The following is a 24542-nucleotide window of genomic DNA, read 5'->3' as shown; positions in this document are numbered from 1 at the left end:
GAGTACACTATTGGCAACACCTACTGCCTTACAAATCCTGCAATGAAAATCATTGATTTGGGGACATTTAAAAAAAATGGAGTCTGTTCCAGATTCAATGTTTATTTTCCAATTTGTTTGCATGCTAATCACTTCCATTTCTACAATCACTGTTGCAAATTATTCATTCAAAGCTTCACCATTTCTTTGATATGACTAATTTCTTTATGTGGACATTTACTATCTTTTCAATTTGTACTTTTCATCATGCTTCTTTGTTCCTTTTTGTAATTTTGTTTCTTGCTTCTTATCGATCTAGTTTCTCCTTTTGTTTTCTTGGAAGGTGCTCTCAGTCTTTTGGAGTATAATCTGGTTATACATCACATTAAACCATTTTTGAATAGTACTGTCATTTTGCCTCATCACATGGAGGCTAGCCTTGTCATAATCTAAAATCTTGATGGCTACTTTATATTTTCGCTTTACAACAGTACCTAGAACATTTATCCAAATATGTTTTATTAAACTTTCATAGGCATAATATGACCAGTTTCTTTGTTTGCATTGTTGATTTATAGTGGCTAGCTGTTACAATCCATGACATTTCCAAAAGAAATGGTTCGATTGACCCTCTCTCATAGAGTTAGTACGGTCAGTTGCTTCAATTACAATAATCGAGGATGACCACTAGGGAATATTATCTGGTATCTGACACATCTTCATTTGTCTTCCCTTCTATTATTGGGTGTTTTGATCTTTTAAACACAAGACACCATCCGCCAAGGTAGAAAATATGCTCAGGTAATTCACTCGCTTTTTATAGAATAGAGATTTGTTATTTTGGTCCATAGGAAAATTAAAATCATTCTGCCATCCTCCTACTTGTTCAATTATTGCATTTACACATTCTATGGCTTCACAATTGCCACCAAGAGGTTTGTACAGTTTTTTAAATCCTTTTCTATTTCTTAACTCTATCCATAAATTTTAGTTTACCGCCAGTGGGCTGATATCGCCTCAAACCGTACATCTTGGCGCCTCACAGTTCGGCGGGCAGCAACCTCCTTTGAAGAAGACCGCAGAGCCCACCTCACTGACAAAAGACAAAGGAGGAAAAACCCAACACCCAACCCACCAATTTTCCCCTGCAACCGCTGCAACCGTGTCTGCCTGTCCCGCATCGGACTTGTCAGCCACAAACGAGCCTGCAGCTGACGTGGACATTTACCCCCTCCATAAATCTTCGTCCGCGAAGCCAAGCCAAAGAAGAAGAAGTGATTTTATTCTTCATCATTAAGACTTCTTCACTACTAATTTTCCTGTCTTTCATAGAGAGTTTACATCCTGCAAAACTTAGTTTTTAAATATGATCCTGTTGCCATGCCATTCTTTCCAAGTTGAATCATATCTGCAGTTTCTTCACGTAATTCCTTAAACTCCCTGCTTACAGAGAAGGTGCTTTTATGGGCCATTCAGTTGAATTTATCCATCAGTTCTATGTCACTTCCCCTTCTGGTTTAATTACTAAACTTCTTTTGCCAAAAATACAATTTCTGACTATTTTGCTACTCTCCAACCTTTTATGTATTTCATGATATTACTTTCCCCTTCAGGTTATTCCACTATAACTGTTTAAATGTTCTATACCACATTATTGATCCTTTCTAATAGGACACTGATCTTAATGCTGTCCAGATATAATGCAACCTAAGAAAAAAAGAACAGGAGTGGGTACTTGCTCCACCATTCAATAAAATCAGGATCAATCTAGCCATGGACTCTACTCCACTTACCCATCTGTTCTCAATGACCATTAATTCCCTTATTATTCATAAAATTACCTGTTTCTTAAATAAATTTAATGAGGCAGTCACTACTGCAGATTTGGGTAGAAAATTCAAAGAATTCACTTTAGTCTGGAAGAAGCAGTTTCTCATCTGTCTTAAATCTACTCCCTAGGATTTTGATGCCACTTCCCAACATGACGCATCTAACTCATTCCAATACTCCTTCAGTTAGGCATTTGCATTTATTTTAGTTCACCATAACCGATTTGCACATCGGCCAAATAATCTGACCATAAACTTATAAATTATTTAAAAGCAAAACATTGAAAATATTATTGCAGTATCCTAAAACACTTTGATAATACTCTTCCCATGCTATATTATCTTATATTTGTCACATTTTTTATTGAGAGATATTATTTATGTTGGTTACCATTTTAATGTTTTTCTTTTGGCTTTCCACTCCTTTAGCACTTGTTGCATCCTTTCTGTTTTGAGTTTCTGTTGTAAGGGGAAGATAAACAATGACCATGAAAGACTGGAGTGCAGCATATAAATTTAGGTATGAACACAAACCTTGCATATTTGAAATGGTGTACTTTACCAAAATGAAAAGAGTTTTGTGCAAATAAGCTCTTTGAATGATTTACTTCCTAAGAGCCATTAAAATAACTGATTCACAAAAACACTCTTTTAAGAATGTTGGAACCAATGATAAGAAAATAATACTTCAATTTTCTTCAGTAATTCATTGAGACATTATTTGGGGTCACACCCTTCAGATTTCAATGATGTTATAAATAATCTGTGCTGTTTAAGAGCCACCTTAAATCTAGTTTCCATGCAGAGACAAACAAAATTTCGTGGAAAAAGAAAGATAATCCAAGAAATAGGATTTTTCCTTATTTTAGTGTAGTAAAACATAATATACTTATGTTTAGTTTCAGTACTAAAGTAGGTACAAATCTTGGGATTTGTGTTGTGCCAGCAAGGTCTGCATTTATTGTCTGTCCCTATTTTCGTTGGGAAGGTGGTAAACGAACTGCAGGTTCCTTCTGGAAACACTGGTCTTCTTATGGTGCAGATCTTTCCATTTAGCTGCTGAGGAGGAAATTCTGGATTTAGACTTTAGATGGATCACTGATCTATTTCCAAGTCTGGGATCTGTGAAACTTGAAAAGATTGAAGAAGAACCAACGGGTGGCATTCCCATGTGCTTTCAGCCCTCAGCCTTCTGGACAAGATCCGGATTCTTGGGGCTCTTGGAGCTTTAACCATGCAAACCATAAAACATAACGGAATGGGAAATGATACGAAGAATTTGGTCTTTTGGCACAATTGAGTTCGGTTGGTTAACAATGCAAGACTTGTCTTTCACTAAGAATATATTAGTTTAATCTTAGTATGTGTAGATTAGGAAATAAGTGCAGGCTCTTTGATTGTACAAGTGTGAGTAAGAAGAAAGTTCTTGGGATACTTCTCCTCTGACCAGAATCATAATCTGTGCCAAGGACCTCTGAGACTTTCCAAGCCAGCTGTCATCAACTGGAGTCCTTGTCGAGCGGAAGGGCATAAGAATTTCTGTTTACTGATTGTTATAATGCATCTTAGACTTGTTTTGTTTGTTTGTTAATTTATTTTACTTACTGAACATTTAATTAAATACCGTCTTAGCCTCGAAGTGTTCTTTCTCCCTCTCTGATCCAAATCATCAAAAATTTGCTTATTTTCTCTCATTACAGAAGTGTAGTTCATCGCACCCCTGACTTGTGCCTTTTCGATGATAGAAAGATCCTGGGGTGCCAGGAGATAAATCACTCACCACACAAGCCCACTTGCTGACAGCTATTGTAGCCATGTTTATGTGGCTGGTCCAGTTGAGTTTTGGGTGAAAGGTGATCTCTCAACTCTATTATTGGCAGGCAACTCAGCCATAATAAAATCATTAAAAGTCAAAGCTAGGTGGCTTAATACTCTTTATTTCATGAAGGGTTCAAGCCCTAAACATTGGTTATGTATCTTTGTCTTTGCTACATAAAGGACACTGTGAAAGGACACTGTTTGACCTGCTGAACTTCTCCAGCATTTTGTGATATTACTCTTTATTTGAAAATGGTCTTTGTCTGGCACTTTTTTTTACTATGAATATTAACTTGCTATTTGTCATTCCTGAATGTTGTCTCAATCTCATTTCATGTTGACATAGACTGCTTCATTATTGTATTGTAAATAGTGCAGATTGTGCAATTACCCACAAATATTCCCATGTCTGACCATATGATGGAAGGAATATTCATAATGTAGCTTATTAAATATACATAAATTTCTAATATTTATTTCCAAAACATCCATTAACATCTTTGATCAATTTTGGATCACCCCTCATAATTGCTCTTTAAGCTCACCATCTATTTTCCCCAAATTCTGTGAAATGCTTAGGGCAATTTATTGAGCTCCTGTAAAGTGGAATAATCAATTTGTTTACTGATATGTTACCTGGCTCATCTCTGTGCTGGCGATTGTATAGCAATTGCAATGAGAAGTCTCTTGAAACTGAGCTGATTCTATCTTTCTGCAAGACTTTCATTGCCTCCAAAGGGAGTTCCATCAATAGTTTATCAACCAACAGGATTACAAATTCTCCTAAATCTTGAGATAGCCCTGTAAGGAAAAAAAATCTTGGTTTCAGAATGACTTCAGGAGAAGCAAAAATGTCAGTAATGAATTAAAGACAGAATGGAAAAAAAGTACTCACATTAAGAGCTCATCATTTCAGATTTGTGTTCAGATGATAAGTGGTAGTGGAGTTTATATACTATTTCACAGTAATTAAGAACATATGAAATAGGAGCAGGAGTTGGCCATTGAGCCTGCTCTGTCATTTAATGAGTTCATGTCCCATCGACACAAACCTGCCTTTTCCCCATATCCCTTTATTTCCCTACTGTGCTAAAGTCTATCCAACCTTGGCTTTATAATATTTATTGAGGTAGCCTCTACTGTTTCTATAGATTCACCATCCTCTGGGAAAAGCAGTTCCTCCTTACTTCTATCCTAAATCTTGTAACAGCACTGAGTTACCACAGCTTATAAATAAAGAATATACGCACTTGTTCCTTGCAGCACATCATGAAGTCAACATTCTTTTTATAATTTCACGAGACACATTACATTCTTCAACTTTCCAAATACCACCCAGCTAAACTCCTCAGACCTTCTCACTGCCACACGGGTGATCCTGACACTCTCACTCCCCTCCTCCTGACGAAGGTAAGTATGCGACCGTGACAGCCGCACCCACCCCCCACAACCCCGTCGGCCTCCAAGCCAATGCAAGGAGGCCACTGATTGGAACTGGCCCACTATGTAACGGTTTGGAGGGCTGAAAGTTCGGCCTGACTTCATACAATAATGCAAGATAGGCAATGCCTGGTGCAACTGGTCCTCTGACTCTGGTTCCGATGCATAACATAGACCGTCAATATACGATGGCTTCAACCTGTCGACGGAAACTGTGTCGACTTTTCCATTCCTGGCGATCACACAAGTCTTTGGGTGGGCTTCTAAGACCTGAAAATGACCATTGTAAACAAGCTGAAGTGGTTTGTGAACAGCATCACGCCAGAGGAACACGAGTACAGTGTTGTATCATCATTCTGCACATAAACTGCAGGTGATGCCTGACACATAGATTTAGGTTGGAGTAATCTTGTGTTTTCCCAAAAACGATGAAATAACTAGCCAGATCATAGAGCGTGGTGCTTGGACTTGGATTCACAAACTCACATGGCAAGGCTAATAGCTCTGCCGCTGAATATTCAAAATCTGCCTTAATAGTTGTACGCACGCCAAGGAGAATCATGGGGGAATGTTTGCTCCACATAGATGCAAAGATTGTGAAGAGACTCAAAATTCTCTTGCCTCTTAGCCGCTGGCACAAAATCGCAGACAAACCTTTCCCCTGATTCATCCAGGGTCACTTCTTGAAGATGAAGACCAGAGTGGATCTGGTGATACCGGATGAGATCGGGATCAGTATGCTGTGCATGAGCCATGGCAGTGAAATCAATGGCAGTAGTTGTATGTAAGCTGTCGATGTCGCACCTGGACAGGGTGTCGGCCACGGAATTGGCTTTTTCTTGCATGTGCTGCACGTCCGATGAAAATTGTAGGACGAAGTCCAAGTACCGAATCTCTCACACCAAGTAGAGATGTGTGCTTGTACTCGCAAGTATGCGTAAGAGACTGGTGGTCTGTATAAATGGTGAAAGGATGACCTTCCAATAAAAAGCAGAAATGTTTCACTTCAAGATGGCCAAAAGTTCTTGACCAAAAGTACTATACTTTGCCTGAGCCGGTGACAGCTTGGCTAAAAAAAATGCCAGAGGTTCCAGTTGCCCATGGACTTGTTGTTCTAACACTGCTCCCACAGCATTGACAGGTGCAGCCGTGGTAAGAGAGAGCAAGGCGTTGGGCTTTTGATGTACAAGCATCATGATATTCGCAAGCGCAGTCTTCACATCGTTTGAAGCACATACAGCATCGTCTCCCATAATTGGTCTTTTGGACAAGGACCTATTGGATCCTTTTAGTAGTCCAGTGAGAGGCAATACTGCAGCATTCAGCAGGAATTGGCAATAAAAATTAATCATGTGTAAAAAACGTTGCAACTGGCCAAGTGTAACAGGTGTAGGGAGTTCTCAAATCTCTCGCACTTTTGATTTATCGGGCAAAGTACTATGTTGTGTTAATAAAGGATCAGCAGCGCCAAAAATGCATTTTCTGGGATTGATGACAATGCCAAACTCATCAAGCTCTGAAACAATAAGATCAGGTGGTACTTGTGCTCCTCTTCATCCACACTCAAGACCAGAATATTGTCAATGTAAACAAACACAATATCGAGGCCGGCAAGTAAGTGCTCCATAAACGACTGGAATGTCTGACCTGCATTCATAAACCGAAAAGCATTGGCAGAAACTCAAACGAGCCAAAACGTGGAAATTTCTGCCGTCTTTGCGACATCAGAAGGATCAACTGGAATCTAACAGTAAGCACGTACAAGATCTATTTTCACAAATACATGTTTGCCATGGAGGTTTGCTGAAAAGTCTTGTAAATTGGGAATGTTGTATCGGTCAGGCACAGTAGAATTGTCCACGGCATGATAATCACCACAAGGTCGCCAATACCCAGAAGGGTTTTTTGGAACAATATGCAACAGTGAAGTCCAGCAGCTGTCAGATCTGTGGACCATGCCCAACTTTTGCATGTGCTTGAATTCTACGCTACTACTAGAGGACTCCGAATCTCTATACGTTGGGTTACTGTATGTTTAACATACGTGCGTCGATACAATGATATGAGAGAAACACTTGAACAAGGCTTGGAAAGGGCAGGAGCCAGGTTGAAGGCTTGTCAGGCAGCTGATTACATCGGAGGGATGGTAGATGCAGCTCACTTGCACTTGCACACAAGAGGAACAGTGATTTTTCTAATCTACCAACAAAGAAAAATGTGACAAGAAATCTTCTCCCAAATAGAATTTGTCATGTTTGCAACCATGAAAACCCACAGAAAAGGTTTCTTGAGATCAAAATCCAACATGAGTGACCTCTGGTCATATGTTTGAATATGAGAATCATATTGGGGTCCTACATTCCTCCCTGGTTGGAGGGACCACTCAAATCTCTGCACCAGATTTGACAAGTTGAACACCCGAGAGATGGTCTTTGAGGAAAAGACAGTGGCCCATGTGCTCATGGGTACCAGTCACCTCTACTGCTGGGCCTGGTAATTTTCTGGTTTCCATTTGTAGAAGTTGCAAGGTGGCTGACAGGACCAGGCAGCAGCACCAAATCTCCGATGCTTCCAACAAGTACACAGCCCGTCACCTCTACCTCGTCCTCGATCACCATGATTCCAACCAGGTCGATGAAAGGAATTCCATTGAGTGCCCAAAGCCTGGACCTGCATATTCAGAGCTGCCATTTGCTGCTCCAACTCAGTTATCTTTAATTGAGAAGGTGCTGGCGCTTCACAAGGCACAGTAAGCAGTTGTTCCAGTTCCATTTACTCTTGTTGATTGGGGGAAAAGAAGCCAATCCTTCTATCTTCAATGCAGAGGTTGTGGACATAACAAGGTCGGCATCATCTGTCAACTGATCAAAGGTGGACATTCAAAAGACACTCACCAGACACCCTCGAAGGAAGCTCTGTTTCCAAAAATTGCCTTTAACAGGGTCTGTTCCAACCAACCTGCGCCACCTCCTCAACATCTGTGATAGTTGCCGATCACCTAGGCTGTCATCAGCTAATAATTGGGCAATACAAGTCTCCCTAGATGGCTGAGTCGACTGCAGAAGAGCCGCCGTAAGCTAGTCGTATGGGAGATTACCATCCGGATCCACCACTTCACAGACAATCTTCTCTGGAAAATGCTCCACAAGTAAATCATACTTTGTCTTCTGACTAGACACACTGAGGGCAGAAAAACGTGCTTCAAAGATCATGAACCATGTTGGTGCATCATTAATAAAAAAAGAGGGGGGGGGGGAATCTTTAGTTTGACCTCCTCAACTGCTCATGTAAGGAGTTTATCCTCATCACTATCTATTTTAAATTAGGTACTGTGAACTCACGGGGTCACTTCTCAGAACGGCACTGGTTTACCACAACTTACAAACAAATAAAGAATACACTCACTAGTTTCTTTCAGCACTCCATGAAGTTGACTTTCTTTTATTATTCACTCGTCACAACATTACATTCTTCAACTCCCCAAAGACAATCCTGCTAAACTCCTCTGACCTTCTCATTGGCCTCACTACCACACGGGTGATCCTGACACTCTCACTCTCCTCCTCCTCCCGAAGGTAAGTATGCAACCTACTACCCTGAATCTTGAGCTTATGTCCCCTAGTTCTAGTCTCCCCCACCAATGGAAAATCTTACCTACCTCCATCTTATCTAGAGATAGATAGAAAGGAGAAGTTGCCGGGATAATCTTCTCAAGCATTTTTTATCCATTGAAATCATAGCATAAAAGGTGTGATGTGTGCCTCTTATATGATCCAATAGTGATTTGAGTAGTAAGATAGCGAAGTTCTGTATGAAATTTTCAGCTGCATGTGATATGGGTGGCAGCGGAAGATGGTGATGTTATGAATGAACAATTTTTATTGATAGAAGATAGGATTGGAGAATCAGTTCAGTCATCAAGGACAACCTAGGTCAACTTTCTGATGTTTGTCATGGGAGGCAGGCAGGCAGCTTTGGGAAGGCCATCATGCATTACTCATTTTAAATTGAAGTCATAAATGAGCTGTGTTCTTTAAATATAGAGGTTAAAGATTTCTTTCTAGATAATGAGTTTCTGCTTTGGCGTAATAATGAAAGAATGGTATGATATTTTTATGATGGAGTGTAATGTGGAGCTGCAGGTATCTGAAGTGTTTGCTGTCCTTGTTCTTCCAAATGATAATTGTTTACAGTTGTGATGTGCTCTCAAAAGTCATTTTGTGAGTTTCTACAGTTCTTCAGATGAATGGTGAGTTTCCATAGTACCCCAGTGAATGGTGAGTTTCCGTAGTACCCCAGTGAATGGTGAGTTTCCGTAGTACCCCAGTGAATGGTGAGTTTCCGTAGTACCCCAGTGAATGGTGAGTTTCCGTAGTACCCCAGTGAATGGTGAGTTTCTGTAGTACCCCAGTGAATGGTGAGTTTCCGTAGTACCCCAGTGAATGGTGAGTTTGCGTAGTACCCCAGTGAATGGTGAGTTTGCGTCGTACCCCAGTGAATGGTGAGTTCCCGTAGTACCCCAGTGAATGGTGCTCAAACAGGCTCCATTGTGTTGGATGGTTCCTTGAGTGGTGCTGAAGCTGAATTTATTTAAGAAATAGAGAGTGTACACCTGATGCATTGTGGTGGTGGATATGGTTTGGGGAGTTGACCGTTGAGTCATTCATCACAGAATTCCTACCTCATCGTGCAAAATATTTCATTGCCTAGTCCAGTAATGTTGAGTCATTCGAAATTCCAAATGTTGGGAAATTTGATGATGGTGATGGTATTGAGTGTTACCAAGTGGCAGTCAGACTCTCCTTGTTGAAATCCCAGCAACTAAAATGGCATTAATGTCACTATTTATCAGTTCAAGGATCAGTATTTGCCAAAGTCCTACATTTGCAGACACAGCATGTTTCACTAATTGAACAATTGTGAATAGACTGGGCACCATGTGAGCATGAGCATTATTTTTATGATGGAGTAGAGTTCATTGAGGAAGTATAAAGTGTTAGGCTTAGAACTCTCCCTGAAGAACTCCAGAGTTTACAGCTGGAACAAATGCAACCATCTGTTTTCATGCCAAGTTCAACTTCAATGACTGAAGAGTTTTATCTTAGATCTCCAATAAATTTAATTATGCAAAGACTTTGGCTCACTCAAAGATGTTGATGTTACAATTAAATGGGTGATTCTTGAATTGACTGGTCACATCACATTTACAAATATTAATCATACAAAAAAAACATTACATCTAACCAATAAAATTAATCTCCAGATCCATCTCACACACCTGGAGTTGGTTTTTCACCAACTGGTTTTTCCTCTTTCTTTGTGTGTTTGGATTTCCCTGAATTAATTCCTGCTACCCGAGGATTCTGTGGTCTGAAAAGAAAACACAAAGAACAATGCATCTTCAAAAAGGTATTCATTCCCCACACATAACATAACGAAGCATGGAGCACACATCTGAATTAGACAGCTGAGGTCAGAGTGACTATTTTTGACATAAGGGAGGGAGGGCACAGCAGGAAACAGGGGGAGAAGGGACAGCTAGGTAAATAGAGAGGGAAGGTGGTGGAGGGGTGAGGGAAAGACAGAGAAGGGAAGGGAGCTTTGGGGTTTCTAGGATATGGCACATGCCCTGGGCGCCACTTGTAGGGGGGAGCCACTAGCCGCTTTCAGGTGGCCAGAATACCCGAATGTAAAGCCGCCTAAAATACCCATAAGGGAACATGCAATCTCTCTAAAATCCATCTGTTTTTCATTGCTGGAAAAGGGAATCCATTTTTTAATGACATTTCATTTAAAGTATGACATTGGAACCACAAAAACATTCTGAAAATATTTATATAACAATTCCTTGTTTCTTTATTTGATTTACTGTATGGCATATTGCTAGCATGTTTCATAATGATTCTGAAACTGAAGTGCAAAATAAATCAAAACTACAAAATCAGGGCAACATACAAGGTTCAGAATTATTTTACTAAATTCTTTTGGAAAATGCCATGACCTCTATATAGAGTGAGTACTTACAGAGCAAATGTAAAGTCAAACTGTGATAAAAGAGGATTCAAATACTCTTCCATAGATTCGATTAAACTGGAGAAATCCTTATCAAGTTCATGTTCACTTTTTGTTGTAGATTTAGCTTTCTTTTAATTGTGGAATGAAACAGAAATTAAAACAGAATTAATGGCAGAACAGTTACACACTGTAAGAATCTTCCCAGTTCTATGTAAAAGCACTCCATTTAAGTTCACACCACTGCCTTTTCCCTATAGTCCTGCAATTTTTTTCCAGACACATAACCATTTACACTGCAATCTATTTTGTTGTGCTTTTGGCTCTTTCACTCATCAATTTCATTCTATGCCCCCGGCTCGTGATTCGTCCACCAGTGGGAAATGTTTATTTTTATTTTGTGATTTTAGGTCCTTCAAACAGATCTTCCCACAAGCTCCTGGAAGAACAATTCTAGTTTCTCGAGTCCAGCCATATTACAACCTTCATCTCTCAAGCCATTTTTATAAATCTCACCTGCACCCTTTCTAAATCCTTTAAATTTTTCTAAAGACTTGGTGTTCAGATTTGTCTATCATTTGGTTAAAATGCTCTGTTTCAGGGCTCATGATATTTTCCATGCTGCTGTTAATCTGATTTCCATATATTTTTGCGGAGATTGAAGCAGAATTGGGTCTTGCACACCATTCCAATATATCTCTTTCTATCACACACACGCATTCATGTCCATATGCCCATACAGAAACACATGTATACATTCATACATGCATGTCTATATTTCTATACAAATGCTTCTGCATTGGAGACCAAAAAGAGTAATGATAATATGAACATAAAATGGCAAAATGGTTAACTCACCATTTCTGGAATTATTTCTTCTTGCATTTTCCGAAATACCTCTTTCCTTTGCATCATGCGATTATGCTGGTATTCAAGTTTTAAAAGATTTTGAGCCAAATTATTTTTATAATTGGAAACCTTTGCAATTAAACTTGAAAATAATTGTGGATTTACAGTAACACGCACAATTTTAGCTTGTGTTGGACTTGGACCTAAATGATTCAAAGATGAATATAATGATTTATGTGGGAAGGAGTAAATAAAGATTAATTATATCAAAATAAACTCAATCAATGTTATCACCATGAGACTAAATGAATTATTTGTTCCCAAACATTAAAGGAAAATATGGACTGGATGAATGAGTTGAGTAATTCATTGTTGTTTCTCATTTTAAGCATGGCTCCAATAGACAATAGTCAATAGGCCCTGGAGTAGGCCAATTGGTCCATCAAGCCAGCACCGCTACTTGTCGGATCATGGCAGATTTTTCTCTTTCAATAACCAATCCCAGCCTTATCCCCATAACGCTCAACTCCCATGCCCACAAGAGCCTTATCCAACTCTCTTAAATCTATCCAGCAAATCCGGCTCCACTACCTTCTGTGCCAATGCATTCCACAGATCCACAACTCTCTGGGTAAAAAAATTTCTTCTCATTTCTGTCTTAAATGGCCTTCCCTGTATTCTTAAAATATCCCCTCTAGTCCTAGTCTCTCCCATCATTGGGAACGTGCACTCTGATTTCACCCTGTCAAGTTCTTTGATAATCCTAAATACCTCAATCATGTCTCCCCTCATCCTTCTAAACTCCAGTCTTTCTAACCTATTCGCGTATGACAATCCTGCCATCCCAGGAACTAACCTTGTAAATCTGCGCTGCACTCCCTCTAAAGCAAGTATGTTCTTTCTTAAATATGGGGACCAGAACTGGACTCAATACTCCAGGTGAGATCTCACCAGGGCCCTGTACAACTGCAGGAGGGCTTCTCTACTCCTATACTCCATTCCCCTCTTTCTGAAAGCCAACATACTGTTCGCCTTCTTCACCACTTGCTGAACCTGCACGCTAGTTTTCAATGACTGGTGAACAAGTACACCCAGATCCCTTTGCATTACCCCACTCCCTAGCTTAACTCCATTTAAATAATACTCTGCTCTTTTGTTTCTGCCTCCAAAGTGGACAACCTCGCATTTACTCACTTCATCTGCCATTTCTCCGCCCACTCCCCTAACTTGTCCAAGTCCCCCTGCAGTTTCCTGACATCCTCCTCACACTTCACACTACCACCCAGTTTATTGTCATCTGCAAATTTGCATATGTAGTTATTAATCCCCTCATCCAAATCATTTACATAAATGATAAACAACTGAGGACCCAACACCAATCCTTGCAGGACCCCACTTGTCACATTCTGCCATCCAGAAAATGACCAGTTTATCCCAACCCTTTCTTTCCTATTTCTCAACCAACTATCTATCCATGACAGCACCCTACCCCCGATACCATGCTCCTTGATTTTGCTAACTAGCCTCCTGTGAGGGATCTTATCAAAGGCTTTCTGGAAGTCCAAGTACACCACATCCACTGGCTCTCCTGAGTCCACTCTCCTTGTTATGTCCTTGAAAAATTCCAGATTAGTCAAGCAAGATTTTCCTTTAAGGAACCCATCTGACCAGCACTGATACTCTTATCCCTTCCTAAGTGTCCTGCTATTTCTCCTTTTTTTCCCATATTCTCTCTCCCTCCCTTCTTAAAAAGTGGTACTACATCAGCCACTCTCCAGTCTGCAGGCACTTCCCCTGAATCCAAAGAATTTTGGAAAATGTCAACCAGTGCTTCCACAATTTCCAGAGCAACCTCTCTAAGCACCCTGGGATGCAGCCCATCAGGGCCAGGGGACTTATCAGGCCTCAGTTCTAACAATTCGCTCACAACCACCTGCTTCTGGATCTGGATATCCATCAGATTCTCTGTTTCCTTAGGTAATTTCACCAAGTCCCTAGATACTGCTTGACCCCCTTCCCCTTATCTGATCAAAACCTATATCCTCCTTGGTGAAAAGAGATGCAAAGTATTTGTTAAATTCCTCAGCCATCTCCACGTTCCCATTGATAATTTCACCTTTCTCTGTTTTTAAGGGCCCAATTTTGGCCCTAACCAATTTCTTCCTTTTTACATAACTGAAGAAGCTTTTGCTATCCTATTTTATATTACTTGCTAATTTACCCCAGGGATTTAAATATTTCTGGTTAAAATAATTTTATTTCAGTCAACTAAATACAGTTTGAAATAGACATGGGTCATACCAAAAAAAAAGGTTCTAAGTAGCTAGTAGATCATAAATCACATTTCAAAGAGCAGTTGGTGTAAAATCAAAAATTATCTCATTTAATTAATTTACCAGAGTTATTTTCGCACATAATGAGTGAAGTGCATACAGATGGTACACTTAGATTTCTAGAAGGCATTTGATAAGGTGTTGCACAAAAGACTTCTGCGTAAGATTTGGGTGTACAGAGCTGAGGATACTGTATTATCATGGACAACAAATTGGTTGACCAACAGAGGGCAGTGGGTGTTTCTCTGGTTGGCAATCAATGGTTGCAGGGTGCCACAGGGATTGGTGCTAGGCCCGCAAATGTTCACAATATATGTAAATAATTTGGAAAAAGGGTCCAAATAGTATGTCCAAGTTTCCTGATGACACTAAATTAAGTGGAAAAGCAAACTATATAGAAATCAGAAAGTCAGCAAAAAGATGTCAAGTGAGAACGGAAGGATCTGGCAGATAGATTCCAACATTGGTAAATGTGAGGTCTTCCACTTTGGAAGGAAAGATAATTAATTGGAGCATTATTTAATTGATGGAAAATTGCAGTCTGGTGCAATGCAGAGAGAGCTGTGCATGCTTGTACATAAATCACAGATTAGTTTGCAGGTGCAGCAGGTAATCCAGAAGGTAAATGGGATGTTGTCCTTCATTGCTAGAGGGATTGAATTTCAGAGCATCTGTACAAGTACTAATAATTTTTACTTGAGGAAGGATATACTATCTTTGGAGGCAGTGCAGAGTAGGTCCACCAGATAGATTCCGGAAATAAAGGGCTTAACTTACGAAGATAAATTATGTAGTTGTCTGGTTGTATACATTGGATTTTATAAGGATAATGAGAGAATCAAATAGAAACATATGCTAATGTAAAGAATAGATAACATAGAAACAAGGCAACTGCTTCCACTGGCAGGTGAGACTACAACTAAGGGAAGTAGCTTCAAAATCTGGTGGTGATAATTTTAGAAAATGAGGAGGAATTACTTCTCCCAGAGAGCAGCAAATTTGTGGAATTCTATGTCCAATGAAGCAAAGGAGACTGCCTTATTAAATGTATCAAAGACATAGATAAATTGATATTTAAAGAATATGTAATTAAGGGCTATGGGTGGGGGGAGGGTGGGGGAAACAGGCAGATAGGTGGAGTTGAATCCATGGCCAGATCAGCCATAATCTTATTGAATAGTAGAGCAAGCTCGACAGGTCAGATGTCTGTTGGCTGTTTCTGCTTCTTATGTTCTCAACAAAAATATTCTTATTGAATTTATTTTTTACCTGCCAAGGAGAGAGGCTCATTCACCAGTGTGGCATTGTCTACACATTTTCCACAGTTGTATTGAACACAACATCTGCACATATATACAGTATAAAAATAAGACATACAGCAATTTGGAATGAGACACTCTCCTTGCATAATTAGTAAATGCCAAGAGACCAGACCACGACCTCCAGTCAATCTGGTGGCTTCATTATTTGAACATTCCTTTATTCTAGTTATCAGAAATGGTTAGCATGAAGACATTTCTGAGAGCAATCTGATTGTTTAAGTACTTTCCTGCAGAAGTTTACAGTCTTATCTTAATCAGAAGGTCTGTTTACTCAGCTATCTCAGGAGATACCACTCTTAGGACAGCAGAAAAGTTAACTTATTCTGGTCCTGAGCTCTATGTCCTGGTTCTTTACCCTATTTGATTTAAATCGTATGAACTGGATACCAGATCCTGACAGTTCCCTCTCTTTTCCCTTTTTCCTGCCTTTCTGTTTCTCTATTCCCTCATTTTCTTTTTCCTTTTCTTTTTTATTTTAGGACTTTGTTGGGGGGGGGGGGATGGGATTGTTGGGAGATGTGGACAACTTGTACCATTGATTTTTTTTCATTTCAATTCATGTATTTAAGTAATGGTTATTTCTTGATACATGTTGTCCTCAAAATTAAAATAAAGTATTTAAAAAATAAAAGAGTTTGGCTATTCATCAATGAATGACTCATCTTCTTTCCACCATTTATAATGCACAAGGTGGCTCTCCACATAAAGTTCTAATTACTACAAAAAAGCTCACCCATTCTCCAGGCCAAAGCAGTCAAACAGACTACACCAGGACTGTTGATTGTGGTTCTCTGCAGTAGATGACACAGCTCCTGATATCTCAAGTACTTTCCTATAACCCAAGATGTTGGAATACTCTGCCTTTGGCTAGATGAGTGTACCTCCAATATGTCTCAAGAAGGAGGGCAGAACGACTCACTTGACTGGCATTCTATCAAGCATGAAAACCAATTTTTCCCTTCACCACTTAAACACACAACCTGTCTAACCATGAAGGACAAAGATGGCCAGTGCATGCATGGGAAGACAACCATCTACACAACAGGGTATCATTGAAGCCACACACTACTCCAATATGAAAATACATCCTTGATCAAAATCCTTCACAATTCAGGATAGTAATGAGAGAAATTTGTTTCCCATAACATTGATTTTTTTGAATTTTTTTTAAACAAGCAGACTGTTTGGGCAAAGTAAAAACATAAAATATCGGAGAAGCTCAGCAGGTCTGTAATGGAGGATTTAGACCAGCTTTTGCTTCTGCAAGGCTGAGTATCAATGACCTACTTGGAGAATAATGTAAGAATCAGCAGGCAGAAGCTAAATTCCACCGAGGGGCCCAGAGATGCAGTTCTCTGACAAAAAGACACCTGGTACCAAGAGCGTTTAATTCTTCCTGCTTGATAGCCGGTTGCTGAATTTTGGAGATTGATGGGATTGTTGGTCGCAGACTGTCAGGCAAGACCTTGAAGCTAAGTAAACCATTATATTCAAAGAGATAAGCTAGAAAGTTGTGGTATTTGATAAAAGCCTAGGTGTGCTCGGATATATTTTTTTGCGCAGGGAATAGGTGCTGAGTAAGCAATTTTTGGTTAATATAAGCCGTGGTTCCGCTGCTGAAGTTTCAGACTCTCTGAGGGGTGGCAATGTCTCTCAGCAAGAAGAACTTCTAGAGTCCAACCAACGTCCCGGTCGGGGGAAGTGGAGAAGCTGCTCCCGGTGCCCCGACAACCTACTCCCAGTGTGCGGTCGTTGCCTCGCTTTGGCAGTTGGGACCAGTCCAGGCGTTGATAAGTATAATTGGGAAGGGCTTGCATATTGTAGTTTGAAATCAGCTTAACATTTTGTAATAAAGATTTGTATCAACTGAAGTGCTCTCGGCGTGTGTCTATTTTCTTTCAGTAGCTCAAACACTGTGATCAATCTAAAACGAACAAAGTGAGAGGTACAAGTTTACCCAGGACAAAGTAAAAACATAAAATGTTAGAGAAGCTCAGCAGGTCAAACAGTGCCCTTTATGTAGCAAAGATAAAAATACAGAACTGATGTTTTGGTCTTCATCAAGAAATGAGAAAATGCCAGCAGGCATCTAAACAAAAGAATGGAGGGAGGGAGAAAGGGGGTGGCAAATGCAGGAGATGTTTGATGGAGAAAGGAGGGAGGGAACTTCAGCAATGAGAGGGAGGAGGGATATCTGGGTGGGTAAAGGGGAAGGAAGGGAGAACTGGAAAGACAGGAAAGGGAGGGGGGAGACTGTTTGGGCTTAGCTGTTGCATATATTCAAACACAAAGCAGTGCACAAGCGGATGCTGGATGGCAGAGTACTGTACATCTCTCTTGGACAATGCAACATGTTTAATCATTGAAATATTGCTCCATTCATTCACAATGGCACAACATTTTGTGGCTGGTTCTCTCTGCCTCATTATGGTAGAGGAGCCACAGGTAAATATTAGCCACATTCTCAGTGGTCTGAACTAAACATTAGGAAGGTCACCCACTATCAAACCATGGTGCAATTGAGACACATTTTGTGAAGGACGAAGGGAAAGTTTTGTACAATAAATATCCATCCTGAAGTTAAAAACATCTCAAGGTAAATAAAGTAAAAATCTAAAACAAAACATAATTGACTAAAGATGAAGAAAATACCAAATATAGAAGAGCAATTTTAAAATAATAAAATGTGGATTCCATGGGCAACTGAGTAAAGAAAAAGAAACAGAGATTCTGTTATAAAATACAGATTTTGTCAAGTTCAAATACAGGACAATTTTGATGGTGGAAATGTAGCATCCTAAAATTATTTTGTGCCCAAGAGATTCATGAAGATTTAATCTTAAACTGTTCCTTCCAGCCAGTCAAAGGGGTATTAGCAGAAGTCTGGCCATCTGTTTACTATTTCAACAACCACAAAAGATCATCAAAAATGATGCAAAAAAGAGCACAAAAATGAAGGATTTGAAAGAAAGAACAAAAATTAATGCTGAAAATAAAAATAACAACATGTTACCTTGAAAAGAATACAATATAGAAAGACAGAAATCCAAATGATCATGAAAACCTGCAAAGCAAAAATTGTTACGGATATTGACCTGCTTACTTTTTGTGCACTCTTAGGGTTAGCATTATTTTATTTTTTATAGTAAGGTCGTAAGATGGTTATAATGTGAATGTTTGCACTGTGACGCTGCCACAAAACACTGAATTTCATGACTTGTTCATGACAATAAATCCTGATTCTGATGAAATTGTAAATATGCTTTCATAGATCCTGAACTTATAACCTTTAATCTTTACTTTTCAAGCAGTAATTCGTAAAATAACATTAACATTACAGTATTCAGGAAAGAAAAGTATTTTTTCTTACTTTGACGGCCTTTTAATTTTTTCTCAACAACAGGTTTTTGTTTTGGTTTCTCAAGAAGTGCTCCATATAACATAGACCTAGAAGATATTATATATTCAGTAAATTGTGAAAATTATAGTAGGTCATCTCACTCTTTTCATTTTCTATACTAGAACGATCTTGGGATCAAGATATGTGAATGACCTGAAGCCAAACAGCCTGATAGAGGTAACATTTACAATTTGTGCTGTGAGTTTCATAACATGATGTCAGCATCAGTTTGCATTAACTGTGCTGTGTATTGCCTAAGCATTATCCACAAGTCCAAATGACATTTGTGTCCAGCACCTATTTAAGCTAGTGAATGCTCATTGAAACTTCAAAGAGGGAAAATAGATTATTCCTTGGGTTTTACAACAATATTATTATACAATTCTCTTGAAATTTCTGGCAGACATGGCAGATCATGGAGAGATTGGGCAGCCTGATGTTATGGTACAATTTTTATTACAGTCATAATCAATGTCTAAATCCTGTCTCTCAGCTACCCTGTATTCTCCGTGAAAAGCCAATATTCAAGGTGGTGGCTGCAAAGATCAGATCAAGTGAATCTTTGCCATCTTCATCACTATTTTCTTGTTTACACTTAGCAGACCTTTCAATAACAGAAAGACACGTAGTCAAGTTAGGTGGTGGTGGGCAGACAAGGGGTGCATTGTTACATAGTCTCAACTTGTACATTAGAAAATATTTGTGAGTTAAAAAATAACTGGGATGTCAAGGATGATTAGATTTGGTCATGCCATCATCTTCAATGCTCTCGGCTCCATTGCTGGCCATGGACTGTGACAATCACTCCAGTCGTGGCCAGAGCTCTGCCATTTAAGAGGGTGAGACTTTAAAAGTGAGTTTGTCCTATACTAATTTTAAAAAAAACCCAGCAGATGCTGGAAATGTGAAAATTGAAAATGCTGGAAATACACAGCATGAATGGAAAGAAAATCAGTTAACATATCAGATAAAACTCCCTTTGTCCAAACACCTGCCACCTGGCCAGGAGTTTGGAGGTTTGACCCATACTGATTTTCTAATGTTGGCACTAGTTGTGAGCAATCTTCTGCAATTGGAGAGAGCTGTTACTGAAATCAGTCTACATAATATGGTGGAAGCTGTGAGAAGGTGGTAGGCTTGGAGTAAGAGCAATCATTTGAGGGTACTGATACAAATGTTGGAATATGGATGTGATAATGATCTTGATCATGGACACAATGTTAAACCTCTTATGGCACAGTTTCCCTGTTCTTGGAAGCTCACTCCTCATGGTTATAGTGAGTTTACAGTACTTTGCAGGGACACCTGAGATCCCATATTATCAAGGTAATTCTATTTCTTTCTATCTCATGAACCAAGATTCAGACCATCTTCTGAAAATCACCTTGCCTACTTTTGTTTCTCTTTTGCCATGGCTCCTGCAAAAAATTCAAAGACCTTTGGAATGACAAAGGAAAACTGAGCACTCCTATTAAAAATGCAGACATGGCTTAAATGAACATCAGTGAGCTTGAACCACAATGCACCATTTGTAATTTCAGGATTGGATGTGGTGAAGTGATGAACAGTGCCATCCAGACACTAATGTGTGAATAAATTCAAGGCTTGCAATGCATGTGCATCCTGAAAGGCCTCAGATTAATTCACATCACAATCCTCATATGTTGTTTGACTAAATATTACTAAAGGAAGCATTTTAAACAAAATATAAATGTGTAATATACCTGTCTTCAGAATGTTGAAGAACAATTATATTAAAGTTAGAAGGAAATTCACTCAGAAAACTGAGATGCTGTGGTTGAATGATAATATTTTTCCACGCCTGAAAAGAATTAATAAATAATAGATAAATCTACTTTTTCAGATTTGAACGCAAGTAATGAAAGATAATATCTATGAACTCTTTAGGTTTAGTATTCCTTTTTTCATTGATTGATTTATTTTTGCTTTTGAGTAATTTTGCAGAAATAGATTATTATCTAATAATAACATCACTATGCGATATCTAAGAAACCTCAAATCACCATTGTACATTATGAAAATCTCAAAAAGTGTTGTATGAACAAATAAACTTTGAGAATCTTTAAACCTAAATAAAATTTAACATTAAATATATATCTATATAGATAGATAGATACATATATATTTTTTTGACAGTAGGACACTACATAACATTGAACATTGACAATGATTGCTATATCTACAAGGTAACTAACAGCAAAATATATTTATATTACTGATTCAAGTTTAATTGCACCTGTGAATTAGGGTTTATAGCCAAGTTGATTAAGATGTGCAAAGTCCCATTTGTCAACACATCTTAGAATGATCCTGTTGCTGACCATCATATGGTCTGCTCAGCGACAATGAAAAAATCCAAAGTAAATATTTTAAAGGTAAATTTTAAAATCAAATCTCTAACTCACAGAAATTCAAACACTCAAAACAATATTGGCACTCCACTTGTATTGAAAATGCAGGTTCATCGCTTGAGCAGCATTCTACACCAATCTATGAAATGCAATATTCTTCATCTCATAATGAGAGGGCAGTCATACCGATAGAAATAAACATGTTATTCATTTCATGTTAAATATAAACAATAATATTATACAAAATGGGACTTTAAATTAAGAAAACCATATTGTACCTTAAATTTTGTGCCAAGTCTTTCATTAACTGTCTGGAGCATATTTTTCATGTTTCCATCCTTTTCTAGAATTTGTTGAAGATTCAGTAATGCTGCAAGCTGGGAACTGCTGGTATCATATGTGGTCTTGAACAAAGCATCTTTCAGCATAATGGATGCTAAGGAAGTCTGGAATCATTTTAGACACGTTGAAAACATAATCAAATTTTGTTGGCCATGTGTTTATTCAAATGATGGTTGGAGAAAGTTTGAAACAAATGAAGAATTACAACAAGTCATACCTGGTGTAATGCTAAATATTGACTTGCTGAAATTGGGTCAAATCGTCCAAAACATTCAACCATGTTGAGGCTTGCAGCTGCAAGCACATGATAAAGCTTGCTGTTTAATGCCTGGTTCATTGACTGCAACAAAACTTCACTGGCATGAGCAAGGTACAGCTGAGCTGTGGTTCGTTCTTTCTTTCAATAGGAAGAAATAGACAATGAATTTTAATTTCATTCTGATTAGAACAAGTTGAAGCAATATGAAACCTGAAAATGGGGCAAAGTAATTAAAAAGAACAATTAGATTGTTAGCATGAAAAGGTGAGAAAGAGATGTCACAGGAAGGTGCTGAGGAGCATAACACCCACTACCATGAAGCAATTAGAACATAGAATGTATTGTAAAGCAGCAGTGTTCATGTAAACAGAATATTAAAATTCAGTTCACTAGAAGATACGATTTGGCTTTTAAGTACAACACCCCATATCACTAATTATATAGCAACTATAACAGATGTCACACAAGGGAAAAGACATAGACGTGATGTAAAAGGCGTGGTTAGCGCAACGTTATAACAGCGGCAGCTACCTGGGCTCAAAACCAGCACCATCTGCCGCATTTTCCCTGTGTCGGCAAGGGTTCTCCCTGGACTCTCCAGTTTCCTCCCACCCTCCAAAATGTTCAGAGTTGTAGCTTTCTTGAGTCTAATTGGGCAGCGTGGGTTTAAAAGGTCAGAATCAACTTCTATCGTATTGTAAACAAAATTAAGAAGAAAAAGAAAATGGACTCATTGTTGATCTAAAGAACAAGCAAAAAGCAAAGATTAGAGAAGCTCAGAGTCTATGGTGAAAAAAGATGACCGTTGATGCCAAATATCAAGGATAAAAAAAAGATAAAATTACTTCAAAGTGAAAAGTGCAGGATGAAAATAAATTTACCTTCAGAAGAAATATTTAAAAGATACTATCTTTATCGAAGGAGTGATACATGTCCAGCAATGCAGGATAGTTACAGATTAAAAACAATTGAGTTTTATCATGTTGGAATGAGGGGCTTTAGTAAATTTTCTAATCATCAACACATTATGTGTTCCAAATGAAACACAATTTTGTTATTACCTTAATTTGGTCAACAATTGCAACACATTTTGCCAGCTGCTGAGCTGAAAGCTGCAAATGTGCATGCTTATGTTTCGATTCCACTCGTTCATTTTCATCCTGAGTTGTGTGCTGCAAATTTGTATGCTCATAGTTTGATTCAACTTTTCCATTTCCCTCTTTGGATTTGACTTCTTGTGACAGCCGATTTTTATTTTCCTGTTTAAGATAGGAATATTACAACAGAAATAATGTCCACGAAGGCATGCAACCAAGGATATTAACCAGTGGTTCAAGGATAGAACCATTCCCAGCAAAGACTGGTGGAACTAATCTTCAAAGCTAATGAGAAGCTGCTCAACCTATTGGAAACCATGTTTCGGAACCAAATATCTGTAACTGAGCTGTTACCAAATATCCATGCCCAGAGGCTGAGCTCCAAACCACTGTCACACATTAAAGAATAATAAAGGATGGACGTTTTACTCAACAAGTGCAAATCAAAGTTTCTCTACCAATCTGCTCCTTCTGCATTGCTCTGGGAATAATGATTCATGGCAAAACTCTGGACTATAAACAGCTTCCTATATCTTGCAAGGCACCCATTAGTGAAAGAAGACATTAATTTAAAAAAAAAATGAACACTTCCTTCAATTGGTCGATTGAGGAAAAGGGTATTTGGAGGTCTAAATATCAGGCATGCCACAAAACCCATGGTACACCACAGAGCAATGATTTATATGCTTCAAATGCTGGACAACATACAGGAGGCATTTCACAGCATAGGAAAATGATCACAACTATTTTCACAGTAAAATTCTTCAAATCTGTTGACAAGACAAGTCAACCAATTTTAATGTCATCTCCCAGGTCATCATCCCCAGAATTGAGGCGTGAATCATCAATGTCGGTTGCAATAGGTAGGGCATCTTATTGACTTGCCAGATACAAACTTCCAAATACAATCTCTCCTAGTCTTTATCAAAGTCTCTCTTTGGCTTGGCTTCGCGGACGAAGATTTATGGAGGGGGTAAAAAAAGTCCACGTCAGCTGCATGCTCGTTTGTGGCTGACAAGTCCGATGCGGGACAGGCAGACACGACTGCAGCGGTTGCAGGGGAAAATTGGTTGGTTGGGGTTGGGTGTTGGGTTTTTCCTCCTTTGTCTTTTGTCAGTGAGGTGGGCTCTGCGGTCTTCTTCAAAGGAGGTTGCTGCCCGCCAAACTGTGAGGCACCAAGATGCACGGTTTGAGGCATTATCAGCCCACTGGCGGTGGTCAATGTGGCAGGCACCAAGAGATTTCTTTAGGCAGTCCTTGTACCTTTTCTTTATCAAAGTAGGTGATTATTAAATTGAAAGACAAAAAGGATCAAGGAAATACTCAGTTTCCTTGAGAAATTGCAACATCTCACAGACTTTTAAAAACCTCCGACTCATTAATTGCTCGAAGTAACGAAGAAGGATTCAAGTTGATACCAAGGCCGTGCACACAGAAACTCTGAGTAAGCAAACTCACAAAGCTAACTACCAGACCCACAAGTGACCACC

At 38.9% G+C, this 24542-nt stretch overlaps 1 protein-coding gene across 6 annotated transcripts in view; it reads right to left on the bottom strand.

Annotated features, from left to right (window-relative positions):
- The window catches only part of LOC138744073 (cilia- and flagella-associated protein 46), a 193838-nt gene that overhangs the window by 24541 nt on the left and 144755 nt on the right, over positions 1 to 24542 (bottom strand). For all 6 annotated transcript variants that reach the window (XR_011345240.1, XR_011345241.1, XM_069899562.1 and 3 more), the window contains 10 exons: positions 23017 to 23214; positions 21914 to 22093; positions 21633 to 21800; positions 20707 to 20804; positions 18953 to 19029; positions 11937 to 12130; positions 11091 to 11209; positions 10345 to 10436; positions 4263 to 4427; positions 2200 to 2267 (listed from right to left, as the gene is read on the bottom strand). Coding sequence is in view for 4 of the 6 variants with exons in the window: in XM_069899562.1 (XP_069755663.1) it covers positions 2200 to 2267; positions 4263 to 4427; positions 10345 to 10436; positions 11091 to 11209; positions 11937 to 12130; positions 18953 to 19029; positions 20707 to 20804; positions 21633 to 21800; positions 21914 to 22093; positions 23017 to 23214 (1359 nt within the window). In the remaining 2 variants the exon portion in view is untranslated. The remainder of the gene's footprint in view (positions 1 to 2199; positions 2268 to 4262; positions 4428 to 10344; positions 10437 to 11090; positions 11210 to 11936; positions 12131 to 18952; positions 19030 to 20706; positions 20805 to 21632; positions 21801 to 21913; positions 22094 to 23016; positions 23215 to 24542) is intronic.

This window comes from Narcine bancroftii, chromosome 10, assembly GCF_036971445.1.
Source record: "Narcine bancroftii isolate sNarBan1 chromosome 10, sNarBan1.hap1, whole genome shotgun sequence".
Classification (NCBI taxonomy): domain Eukaryota; kingdom Metazoa; phylum Chordata; class Chondrichthyes; order Torpediniformes; family Narcinidae; genus Narcine; species Narcine bancroftii.
This window is presented reverse-complemented; position numbering and strand designations above follow the sequence as displayed.